The 13449-nt window shown below is 40.4% G+C and overlaps 1 protein-coding gene across 1 annotated transcript in view; it reads left to right on the forward strand.

Moving 5' to 3' along the window:
* Window positions 1-13449, forward strand: part of MGA (MGA, MAX dimerization protein) — an 87675-nt gene that overhangs the window by 42544 nt on the left and 31682 nt on the right. Inside the window, 9 exon segments of the mRNA XM_025205276.1 lie at window positions 1-568; window positions 1536-1893; window positions 2903-3126; window positions 4016-4162; window positions 4506-4587; window positions 6028-6548; window positions 8720-9017; window positions 10788-11438; window positions 12276-12572. The exon segment at window positions 1-568 is cut by the window's left edge and continues 10 nt beyond it. Coding sequence (XP_025061061.1) covers window positions 1-568; window positions 1536-1893; window positions 2903-3126; window positions 4016-4162; window positions 4506-4587; window positions 6028-6548; window positions 8720-9017; window positions 10788-11438; window positions 12276-12572 — 3146 coding nt within the window.

Here is a 13449-nt window from a genome sequence, read left to right on the forward strand (position 1 = left end):
TAAACTGATGGAAACAAGCCTGGGATTCTCTGCTAGTGCTCCCACCTCTCCTGTGGTTTATCAACTTCCAACTAAGAGTACTAGCTATGTACGAACTCTGGACAGTGTTCTGAAGAAGCAATCCAACATAACTCCATCAACATCTTATACTTTCAAGCCTTTATCAGTGTCTTCTACCTCTAGGAGGACAAAGACTCAGAATAAACAGGCTGCTTCAAACAGCCGCTCAAAACCATCTTACAAACCTATACTGCCTTCACCTGTTGTTGTGAAGCAGAAACATGGCTTTTCAGGGTCAGGGGAGAGGGTCACTAAGTCTGCAGCGAGTAGCAGTGCTGCTAATCAAGGAGATAATTTTATGGTGCCAGCTCTAGATGAAAACATGTTGCCAAAGCAGATTAGTCTGCGTCAGGCACAGCAGCAGCAGGCTGCTCGTCTACCAGGTTTGTCCAAATCTCAAGTGAAGCTGATGGACTTGGAGGACTGTGCACTTTGGGATGGAAAACCACGGACCTATATCACAGAAGAAAGAGCGGACATATCTCTGGCAACTCTGCTCACTGCTCAGGCAAGCTGCTCTCATTCTTTCCATTACTTCCATTATACCTACTTGTTCTGTCCCCTGATGCTTAAAGTTAAATAGTAAGGTTTTGGTGCTAATAACTTCCTGGGTAAGCAATAGCTTTTTTGTAGCATTTACGTTCTTTAGTTCAACTTTTCTTGGCCTCTTTTTTAGAGAATATTCTCATTTTGTCCTTGGAGGCAGTGTAATTTGAGACTTTGATTTTAAATTCACTCATTCAGACTCTATTGAAAAAGTTTGCCATTTCAGGAAAAAAAGATTCACAGGGAAAACTTACAGGTTTATTGGTATACCCTACAATGACTTTCAGATTTTTCTCTTGGCCTAATCCTGTGGGGTATGATTAAAATGAGACCTATAATTAAAATTAGAAATAGTTTTAATTAATTTAAATTAGAATAGTATTATTTTAATAGTTACGCTGGAGAGTGTCAGGTGTACATACAATTTTTTTTTTTTTAAATCAGGGTTTCCTAATGTTACCCTTATGTCTGCTGAAGGAAATTCTGACCTGTAATAGACTATTATAATATTTTAACTGTCTTTGAAGGTACAGAGCCCATAATGGCATTGGATGTGTAGCCATGATGCTGTTATAAGACAATATGTCCTCTTCAGTGTGGTTGAACTCAACTTTTCTGCTTTGAATTAAAGCAAAACTCATCATTCATTCAACCAGTCAAGTGAAAATAAGCCCTGATCTTGTCATTTCCTTGATATACCATTAAGTATGAACTTGAGTTATTCTGCATCTTGTGTCTTGCATATCGTATCGGGTACTGTCTCTCAACAGACTTTAATGCAGCTATTCTCTGTCCTGTCATTCTATATAAACTGCAAACATTCTATCATGTGGTTGCAAGACTGGTCTAAATAAATTTTATGTAAGCAGATTTGGTGTGCATGCATATGTTTGTCTCATTAACATTTCAGATGTGTTTTTAATCTTTAGGCTTCTCTTAAAAATAAGCCTATCCACAAAATAATCAGAAGGCGAGCACCTCCTTGCAACAATGATTTCTGCCGTCTGGGTTGCATCTGTGCTAGTCTTGCCCTGGAGAAGCGTCAGCCTACCCATTGCCGCAGGCCAGACTGCATGTTTGGCTGCATATGTTTGAAAAGAAAAGTGTTGCTGGTAAAAGGTGGTTCCAAACACAAGAGAATCTTGAAGAGGGCTGTGCGTGGAAGCCTTGTCTTCTATGGAACACAAGGGGAAGACCATCAAGAAGAAGAGGAGGTGGAAGGGGAGCGTGATGGGGAAGATGAGCTGAAACAGAAAGACAGGAAGAAGAGAAAGAAAGTGGAATACAGTGAGTACCAACTTTGTGCATGTTTGCAGGATTTTATATTAGTATTAAATGGATTGATGAGTCCAAATACTACAGTGAGTTTCAGTAGACTTATGCAACTTTCACCTACCTTGACACCAACCAGAAATAAGTCCTACTTTTGACTATGTCGATCTTAGAAATTTGTCAGTCTTTTATTTATGGTCAATTTTTTTTTGGCTTTTTTGTTTGTCTGAAATGTAATAGAGCAAGGCATTATTCAAAGCACTTGAAGAAAGTCATTCACTTGCCTACTGTACCTGTTGAAAGACCCAGGTTGTGAGGTCATGGCATACTGATTTGTCACTGCTGAAATCAGTACTTACTTGCTGTCCTGTTTACTTTGCTCCATATTCCTGCATCCTTCCCCTGAATAATTGAACGTCGGCAGCCATATTTTCAGCTGATTTAGATTTGTGTAGTTCCATTCAAATCAGTAGTTCTGTGCTGATATTTACACTAACTGATGATCTGGCCCTTAAGGTATACTCAATAAAAAATAAGAGATCAAGAAATTGGCTGTCCTTTAGCACTAAAAAATGGCATGGAAGTGATGTGTCTTAATTATGTTCCTGTTCTTAAAACTTGATGGCAGTGTTGTGTAATGTTCCACTTACCTTAGTTTATGGAACACTTTTGATTCTCCAGCTTCAAAGAAATGTCATGGAGTCTTAGATATCTAAGTTCTGTTACACAGCACCAAGGAAAATTATAGTGTGTAGAACTTTCTTTTTTTCTGTCATGTTTTTACTTTGTTTCACCTTTTAGATAGTGATAGCAGTCTCCTGCTTTTGACTTTTAGTAAATAAAGATGTAGTTAAACATAACTCTTACTTTTGTCCCTGTTCTACTTGGTGTGGACAAGCTACAGTCACTCTAGGCAAGAGTGAGCTCTGAAAAACAACCAGTGTGAACTAATAGCTGTAAAATTGAATTAGATTCCTCATTTAAAAACATGCTGTTTTCAAACACTTTTTCTTTCTTTGTTCAGCTATTTGTGATACAGAACCAGAGCAGCCTGTTAGGAACTGCCCACTGTGGGTAAAAGTTGAAGGTGAGGTAGATCCAGAACCTATTTACATCCCAACACCATCTGTCATTGAACCAGCAAAACCTATGGTGCTGCCTAACCCAGAAGTTTTGCCCTGCAGTCGAAGCAGATCTTCCAGTACAGTCAAACCAGGACGAGTGTACACTCCCAAACCCAACCCAGTGGTAAGAAAGGAAAATGCTCTACCCTCAAAGTAAATGAGCAAAACTTTTCTTTCTTTCTTTCTTTATAAATGGAACAAGCCATCTCTTCTCAAAAAACTGCAAACAGCAATACTCGGTATTTGAAATAGATCATGTGATATTTAGGTCCATAAAGAGATGCTTTTGCACACACAGTTTTCATATGGTGAGGTTATTTAAACAAGTTTTTTCAGCTTTAAAATTGGTGTCAGTTCAGTATTGAGACTAATTCAGCAGTGGAAAGATAGATGGAAAGGGCTGTTGGTGTTTGTTTTTTCATTTTAAACCTTGTGTATAAAATCACATAAATCCATCATTTTGTAAAATAAAAAGAATGCTGGTCACATAAATATTGAAGCCATTTGCTAGCTACTTAATGTAGTTCATCTAATTAATGACTTGCCAGACTAGGATATAACTTTTTAATTTTGGGTTTTTGGGGGCTTTTTTCCTAGCCTGTCAGAAAAAAACTTGCTTTTTAGTGTTCAAGTATTGAGAGCCTGTTTTGTGGTTTTTAAACTATAAAATGGAGAAAAGTTAAGCATTCTACAGATACACAGGTGGACAAGCTTTTTCAGCTGTGATCAGAATTCAATAGGTTTTCTTAAAGCAGAATGCTTTTCATCACTTACTTGGCCAAGCTGAATAACTGACAGCATTTACTTTTTTCATTCAGATGAAAACCGAATTCAGAAGCAAAACAGGTTGTGGTATGGTACTAGGAAGGAAAGTTGGCTTTTAAAAGGAGGAGCTTTCTTTGCCATTTTCAGTGAGACATGGATATTGAAGAGAGGAGTACTGTTAGAATGTGCAGTTTTGCAGCTCTGATGTTTGTCTTAAATGAAGTTGTTCCCTTCTCTTTGGCTTGTAGATTCGAGAGGAGGACAAGGATCCTGTCTACTTGTACTTTGAGAGTATGATGACTTGTGCTCGGGTCAGAGCATATGAACACAAGGTGGAGGAGAAAAAACAACAGAAGAACCAGAACATCAGTAATTTGAAGAATTGTAGCGTAAAGGTTGGTGTCTGCAAACAACCCTACCTCCTCATTTCATGTTAACGTGTTTTTCTAAAGTATGTGTGGTCTCAAAGACCCAACTTACTTGTATAGGTAGCATTTGCATTCCTAAGTCACTTAAATATTTTTTTGAATTTTGTTTCTGAAGTACCAGTAATAATTTTCTGTCTTCCTGCAGCCAGGTGTGAAATTTATGTTATGCTTTAAATATTCATTAATAGAGTCATCCTGAGTTTAGAACTGAAATGTTGGGAACTAAATTTATGTAGAGCATATTGTTAATGATGAAGAAAATGTCTAATTTTAAAATCTTAATTTTCCTTCCTCCCACCCCAACTCCTAGGAAAGCTTAGGAAATGATTCTGAGCATCAGTCTCCTAAAAGAGAAACTTGTGAAATGGAGAAAGATACTAATAAGTCAGAAGGTAAGAGTCAAGTCTTGAGTTTTAACCATCTGTTGCATATACAATTCTGGTTTAAAAAACAACCCTGTAGATATTGATGAAAAAGAAGGCTGCTTTGCAGGGTGAGTCAAAGGAGGTGATATGCCTAGAACTTTTATAAGGCCATCTGAAATCCACTTTATCTGGTATGGTACATTTAAAAGGGATGCCAGGGTACTTCAGCTGGAATGTTCAACACTTCAGCTCTTAATAAAATAATCTTATACTGTGTTTGCTGTCTTCTGATTTGCCAAGCAGCATGAAATGTATCATGGGAAACGAAACAGGTTAAGTATCTGCTTCAGACTGAGTGCTGCTCTAAAATTAAAATGGCAGTTTATTATAGTGGCATGGTTAGCATCCTAAGGCTTTTTTGAACACACATCTATTGTGCACCAATGACAATGGGACACATGTAGGGTTTTTTTAAATTACACTCCCAGATACCCAAGTTATAATGTCAGGCTGGTGAGATCCCTTACAATACTCCAACTACAGTTATGGGTAACCTGTACCTGCATGTTTGGAGCTATTTCACAGCAACCTCTTAGTTCAGATTGAAAGGTTAAAATAAACTAAGCTTTCTTGGTGTACTGTATTTATTGCATTTTGGTTTTTCAGGTTCATAAAGAATTAGATTAAATAGATATCTGGTATAGTATATTGTACTCATGTGTTATCATTCAACCCAAAGTGTCCCAAAGGGTGCAATGAACTAGAGGGACCATGTCATTTACCATGAAAATAGAGCTACCTTTGAAGTGAAATGTGGCATCTTTTTACAGCATTAATCTACATTTAAGGATGGCAAGTGAAAATAATATATCCGGTTGAAAATTATGTTGAGTTTGGATAGGCCAGAAATAATTACCAGAATTAAAACTCGGCCAGGACACAGGGCTCAACATCCATAAAGTTTGCAAAGAGTGCCATTGGATCTCTAATGACAACAGAAGATTAAAGACTGCTGAAGCCAGCACCATTAGCAGTACTTTGCCCCCTAAAGCCTTTATGGGACATAAGTTCTTTTTTGACTGTAAGGGAAAAGTGCTACCTGTTGAATCACCACTTCCTGCTGCATGTTGGTGTTTGCCTGGAGGTCTTGCATCCATGTTGTACTGAAGCAACCCAGCTTTGTTGTGGAACATGATGGGATTGTAATAAACGGTGGTATGGCTGCAAGGGATAAACCATAAGAACTTTGTCATTGTTAGTTTTGTACTGAAGGTGTGTCTGTACTGTTTGTTTGGGGTTTGGGTTTTTTGTATCACTGCAGGGAGGGAGTGGTGCTCTGAGCCGTGTTTTGACTTCAGTTTCCCTTCTGCTAACACAAGGGTGGAGGTGGGGAGAATAAAACTATGTTGAATGTCCTGGTGATAAAATGCCATAGTATTGCAGAAACCTGTTTCAATTCTTTCTCAGAGAAAAGCTGGTGGTCTTCCTGTAGTGAGGGGGAATCCTCCTCCACCTCCTATGTTCATCAAACCACTCCAGGTGGGCCAACCAAACTTATCGAGATTATCTCTGACTGCAACTGGGAGGAGGATCGCAATAAGATATTGAGCATCCTTTCACAGCATATCAACAATAACATGCCACAGTCAATCAAAGTGGGTAGCTTCATTATTGAGTTGGCTTCAGAACACAAACCCCAGGATGAGAAGAGTCCTCCCAGCTACTCCTCCAGAGTGAAAATCTCAATGCCATCCTACCAGGACAAGGGAGAGAAGCCCGAGACACCTGTCTTGGAGACTCCTGATAGTGAAGTGTCATCATGCAAAAAAACAGAGAATCTAAAGTTCTTGCAGGCAGACACCTTGGACAAACAACAAGAGAAGTTGCATGGGGGCAAAGGTTTGCCTTTTTATACAGGGCTTTCTCCTGCAGGAAAGCTGGTCGCCTACAAACGCAAAGCTAATATGAGCCCCTCAGGCTTGATTCAGGTGGGTCCCTCTGCCTTTACTGTGGAGAGTAGATTCCATTTCCTCTGAGGTCCCTGAATTCCTTCAAGGAGCAAAACCAGAAATTTTTAAATTTGACTATCTGTCACATGCATTCTTGGTATCGGGGAGGTTGCTAGTTAAGAGTCAATAAATAGCAGAAAGTCTGGTATGGTGATTGGAAATCTGAAACATAATAGTTTTAGAAAGTCCTGTTGGTTGTGTTTGGGATTAAGTAATTGGGGGGAGGGGCCAAATTTTTATTAAGGTCTTTCTCACATTCTGGAAGATTTGTCAGAGAGGAACTTGGTTCTCTTGTTAATTGATGGCTGCCAGGGACCACAGGAGAAACCAGCTTAGAGGAAGATGTATACTGGGGCAGATCTTTTAAAAGAGACTACATAGAAATTAACCCTTTTTTTTTTAATGCCTTATCATTAATACATACCATCAGTTTGTTTGTTCATCCCTTTCAGATCAGGTATTTGATCTTAAGATTTCATAAACCTAAATTTGAAATCCCTCTATTCCATGGAAACTGAGATTATAAATTCAGTGTTATGAATTAGCTGTAGGATGCGGATTCCCTCTGCTAATTGTAAGAAGTAGTTGTGTGGGGTGATGCCCCTTAAATAAATAAATAAATAAATATTTGATACAGAAAGCTGTGAGAACCATTTTTAGAAAAGGCTAGTCAAGGCAGGTCTGGGATGAAAGGAAGGTGAGAATTTCAGGAGACTTAAAAATACAGTACCAGACAAAGGAGAAGCTGGACAAAAATATCTAGTTTCACTGATGACCAAAAATATTGGTCATCAGTGAAAGCTGTTTAGACCAGGTTTTTCAAGTGTGGCAAGCAATCTTTGGTGCCTCAGCTTTGGGGACCCACTCTGATACCTGGTTTGTTTGGTTTTTTTTAAGAGGATAAGTACTCTGTTTATTTTGCAGATCAGTGCCTTTTTAAGGTGTCTCAGGTTGTGCACCCAAGATTGCCAATCATTTATTTAAAATATTAACTTAAGTAGGGTTTGTTCAAACTTTATCCTGGAACTGTAGAGGTTGATGTTGTATGAAAGTAACCAGTAAAACTTAGCAGCTTGAAGTTTGACAGAATCCATTGACCACAAGCATTTACTGTAACCTTCTTCAAGACATTTTATCCCTTCTCTTTCTCAGGCAGCTGCTGTTATAATCCATTCTTTTAATCCTATGCATACAGAGTACAAGCTAATTCCCATGGCATGGCACCTATAGCTAGAGGTCTTCTCAGCTCAAGGAGGCAGCTAGCTGATGTTTTTGCAGGGCTGGCTGGTTCTTTCTCACACTGATTGCAGTGGGGGGCCCCCATGCCTCTGGCTGAGGGGCCCGATGGCTTCACCCCCCCATTGCTGATTGTCTGAGGGCTACATGACAGCCCTTGCAACCAGTCAACAGTGGGGGAGGGGGCAGCCATCTTGGGGTCCCCTTTGTACCAGCAGCCCCTCTTCTCGGTGGGCTGTGTGGCAGGGCCGTAGCACCATAAGGATGGCTGGCTCCCTGTACGGAGCCAGCATTTTATTTTCAGTAAGTTGTTTTTTGCTTTGTTTTGTTTTTGTGAGCAATGCTGAATTTTGCAGTTTCAGTAGGTCCCTTCCCTATAACTGTATCAGATGGTACTAGGGATGATAAGGGAAAATGTTATGAAAATAAATTGGTGGTTATCTCTCTTTAAAAGACTTGTCCCATTGTGCATGACAACAGGTATTCTTTCTTCTGTGGCTCTTGACAGCCACCAAAAGTAATCGGATTTAAAGAGTGAATATATTCCAAACTTCACTTGCCATCGAGTTTGAAAAATCCTCTATAGAGAAGTCTGAAGCAAAATCCAGAGTTCAGGGATGACATGTTGAGTGAAGTTGGCACTTCCTTTTCTATCTCCTTGTGCCCCCCTGGACTCCAAGGCCTTTGGTGAATGTCCCGTCTCCTAGAGTCTGAGTGACATCTAAAGTCTGGGTAATATGTGAAAAAATTGCTTGGAATTATCCTGAGCAGAAAGCGAATGAACCCTTCCCATTCTGAATAACAAGGTTACACTCAGAAGCACTTTTGAAGATCCCAGGGAATGAAACACCTTGTCCAAAGGTGGTGAATTTAGCAACTTTTTTCACAGAATTTCCCTTTTCCACTTTTTTCAGGTTAATGGTAAAAGTTACCCTCAGGCCAAACTGCTTTTGGGACAGATGGGGGCATTGCATCCAGCCAATCGGCTAGCTGCTTATATCACAGGCAGGCTGCGACCCACAGTACTTGATATCTCAACTCTCAGTACTGTGATCTCCAAGGTAGCATCCAATGCTAAGGCAGCTGCTTCCAGGACACCATCAGTCCAGGTGCCCACAACATCAGCTCCCAAAACTACATCCTCCACCAGCACTACTTCAACCCCCACTGTGACGACTCTGAAAGCTCATGTCCCAGCACAGAGACAGATAGGTAGGTTGGAACTTACTTGCTATATTTTTAAATTGCCTGACGCTAAAATGCAGAGTTGAGTGTACAGCATTGCTGTTGATTTCTCTCCAACAGTGCATGCTGCGTTTGGCTCTCGGAGTTGCCTACCTAAACTGCCTCTGCAATAAATAACCTCTTTACCTAAAACATGCAGCTTTATTTTAGGTTAGTATTTTGTTTTACAAATGTTGAAACTATACCCTAGTATATTGATTTTAAAAAAACAAACAAACAGTAGAGACAAAAACTGGATGGAAAAATACTGATTCGATGTTATGCTTGGGCTTTTGTTCTTACAGGGATTTTTTTCTGATTATGAACCTTTAATATTGTTTGTCATCAGCCTTTATGGTGAGAACTTCTCAAACCAAAGAGTTGAAAGAAATGGGATGAGTCTAGTTTGTGGTTCTTTGAAGCATTGTTATTTTTCTAATGTTGACATTACGCTTGAACCTCTGGTGTCACGTAACTGGGAGGTATAAAAGAACAAAGAAGCATAAAGAGAAACCATGGAATTCAAGAGGTGCAAAATCTGAATTAAGAAAATTACAGATGTGCAGCCATACCACCCCAGCCTGTAATCTCATTGGGTTTCACAAGCTGAGCAGAGTTGTGAGTAGTTGGATGGGAGACTTTCCAAGGTAAACAGCGGGTGCTAAAAGAAGTGTGTTGCTCTTTCATCTGAATTGGTAATGAAATGGTTGCCCCAGCATGGCATGAGCAAACTGCTTGTAAGAAGTGCTATCTTTTGGATATGAAAAACAAAGAGACCCAACCATGTGGTTATTAAAGAGTCCAAGAAACTCTTTTGCAAGAGAAGGGGATGTCAACCTGTGTCCTGGCAAAATTCTGATTTTTTGGTTAATGTTCTTCCTATCTAAATTTTCTCTACAGTATAAACAGGATATATTGTTTTCCTTTTCTTGTAATTAACATTTGTACTGTATATCTGTGCAACATTAAAGAGATGGCTGCATTTTTTTTGGTGGGTGAAATAATTTGTGCATATCTAATTTTGCAAAGTGTTTTGACATGCTGAATTAAAGAATGGCAGGTATGTGTGCATGCGCACATGTACGTCAATAAGTAATTAAGATGGTACCACTGAGTTTGCCTAATAGTAATGCACGTGCACTGTTTTCCTGCATATCCAGGTTTTATTCTCCAGTTTATAGGGTCTAGAGTGCTATGGAATCAGTGTTCTGATCTGTGAAGAGTGAAATGTATGTGGAAGAAGCTTCTCAAAAGTGACACATTCCAGTTGGTTAAAAATTATCCCATTTGCCCTCAACTGTAGGCAGGTGATTGCAGTTTGAAGGGACTATGCTGGACCCTATTCCAAATTAAAAAACAAACAGCGTCTACCTTTTAAAAAGACTGGATGCAATAGAAAGGGGAAGGAGACCAGGAAGCAGTGATAGGACAAAAACAAGCTTTTATAAGATGGATTTAAAACTTAGGGAATTCCTTTTGAGTACACCCTACCATTTAGTTTATACTTTTGTGTCCTGAAAGTGCAATTCTCTCTTAGTATTTTCACAATAAAGAGCAATCCCTTAAGGCTGGATTCTTTTGCGTGGCCAAGATATATATACATTTTTATGTAATGCAAATTCTGTTCAAGTTTCAGTCTATATACAAGGTGTCTTTAAGAAAACTAGGGGCTAAATTCTTGCTAAATGGCTGTTGTGGCATCTTATGGAGGGCAGAGGGAGCCTGTTGCAATTTTGACCTGCAAGTTTTTATTTGCAGCTGCTCGACCCTCACCTGGTGGTGTGTTCACACAGTTTGTGATGAGTAAAGTTGGAGCTCTGCAACAGAAGATTCCTGGAGTGAGCACACCACAGCCCCTGACAGGGCCACAGAAGTTCAATATCAGGCCTACACCATTAATGGTCGTCAGTCCCGTGGTTCCCTCAAGGCCATCTCCGGTATACTGCACACTCTCTTCTGGGGTCACTGCAGCTACCACCACCTCTCCAGTTACGTTAGAAAGTGTTACCACTGTGGCACCATCTACTGTGGCAACAACTACTGTGACCACAACTGGGCCTACAGGAGCTAATGAATCTACCTACTCTCCTCCCGGCATTGCCATTACAGGTGCTCCTGGAACATCTGGAACCACCGCCTGTACTACTGCCTCACCCAGCACACCTACTGACACTGTGAACGTAGCAAAAACAACTGAGATGGCTACACCAGTAGCAACAGTATCATTTCCTAAATCTGTAGTAACATCATCAACAGTTACTCATCCTGTTCCCACCACCTCCACTTCCACAGTTGTGACGACAACTGCAGTAGTGACATCCACGGTGACCACGCCAACTTCATCTATTGGTTCTGTTCCTATTATACTCTCGGGGATTAATACAGGTCCTTCACTGAATCCAAGACCGGGTAAGTCTTGGGCTCTATGGGTTGATGGTTAGTATAAAGACTTATTGTTTCTGTCTTCCTAGGTGGAATAAATCTGCAACTAACCAGTTCAGTCTGAGGAAAAAATAAAGAGCACAGTAGTAGGATATAGAGCTTCACTTGTAAGTTGGTGGTATTACTCCAGGCAAGGCTTATAGTGAACAAAAAATAGCTATCTCATGATTTTTCAGCAGCTAAGGTGAAATGAGCTTAGACGTTACAAGATGTTTTCCCAGCTGATAAATGTCCATATCACAAAACCATCACCACCACAGTTCCCACAAACTGGTGTGCTCATTGGCAGTCTTGGCAAAAAGGATAAAGTTGGCATGGAAATAATTAAATGTTATTCCTAGGATTAGATTTTTGTGGGTGGTATCTTTATATTAAATCTCAGAAGAAGGGTATGTCAAACAGAAAAAGCTTGCCTGTGTCCCTATCAACTATATATTTGGTCCAAAAAAAAGAAATCCACAAAAACCCTTGCCTTTTGCATTTTTCCAGGGCCACCACAGCTAGAATGTCACCCCAGCTACCATTCCTAGGGTTGATATTTCTGCATCACGGTTGAATAGTGTTACTAGAACAGTGTGGAGAAAATTGTACTGTATGGATTTCATGTTGTTACATGTTTTGTGGATAAACTTAATGACATTATTTACAAAGTAGTTTTGGAGGGACATTGACTTTAAAAGTGACTCTTGTCCCTGAAATTTTTGTTTGCCTACATCTGTAATAACCAATGCCTAATGCCTTCCTTCTGTGAAAGAGCGTTGTAACTTGCAGTCTTTTTATTATTATTGTTACATAACTTTTTAGAAGATGCTGCTCCTCTTACTACAACTGCAAATCCCCAGGGGCTGCCTTCTGGAACAGAAAAGCGTGTGGGACCTCGATTGCTACTGATTCCAGTTCAAGGCGCTCCTCCTTTGCGACCCCTCCATAATGTGCAGCTTGCTCAGGGGCAGAGGATGGTCTTGCAGCCTCTCAGGAGCCCTGGTGGGGTAAACCTGTTCAGACATCCTAATGGGCAGATCATCCAGCTTGTCCCACTGCATCAGCTCCGAGCCGCTGGCACCCAACCCAATGTTCAGCCAGTAATGGTCCGTAATCCAGGTAAAAAGCCCAAGCTGTTCTTGACTGATTTAAGTGTATTTTTCAGAGGGTAAATCTTACAGGTCTGTCTGTTTCTCACTTTTATAAATAAGAGTTCTCTCTTAACAACTTGGAAATTGAGACTAGACAGGCAAATGACAGGAAGCAGTGTCCTGCTGCTTCTCAAGAATGCTGTTTATGTACAACATGATTTCTCCTTTTCTGCCCCCTTTTCCGCAAATGCAGCTTTGGTGGGCAAACTGAGAAACAAAATCTACCGGTCAAAGTAGGAACAGCAAGCACAAGCCCTGGTAAAATTGGTTGGGGAGGGGCAGTACAGTAAAAGTGTGTTAACCAACATTTAAGTAACCGGAACACTGTATTAATCGGAATTTCTGGCCAGCCAACCAGACATGGGGGTTTGGGGGGAGAAGCTTGCACATGGCTGGAAAAGCTCGCTGCCACCCACCACCCTGTACTGCCGCTGCTCCATTTGCCCTCCTCTCCATGTACAGCCGCCACCACCCCCCCTGCTCCACTTCTGGCCAAAAACCCCCTGCCTTCAGGGAACCAGAATTTTTATATAACTGGTACTCGCCTTACCCCACACATTCTGTATAACAAAGCTTTTACTGTAATTAGCCAGAAAGTTACTTGCACGGAAGGATAGGCCTTGGCCCCTCAAAAGATTCTGGGCAAGGGATGAAATGCAAAAATACTGCAAGGGGGAGGTTTTTTAAAGTGTTTTGCATTTGCTGACTCCTCATACCACCAACAGCAGCAAGAGAAAATTGGTGCTTATGGTGGCATCTCTCTTTTTCTTTTAAAAATGTCCCTTTGGGGTCCTATAAGTGCACAGGTTACTAAGGTTGAGTAAGGTGAAAAAAAATTAATGTAA

This window comes from Alligator sinensis, unplaced genomic scaffold (genome assembly GCF_000455745.1).
Source record: "Alligator sinensis unplaced genomic scaffold, ASM45574v1 scaffold108_1, whole genome shotgun sequence".
Taxonomy (NCBI): domain Eukaryota; kingdom Metazoa; phylum Chordata; order Crocodylia; family Alligatoridae; genus Alligator; species Alligator sinensis.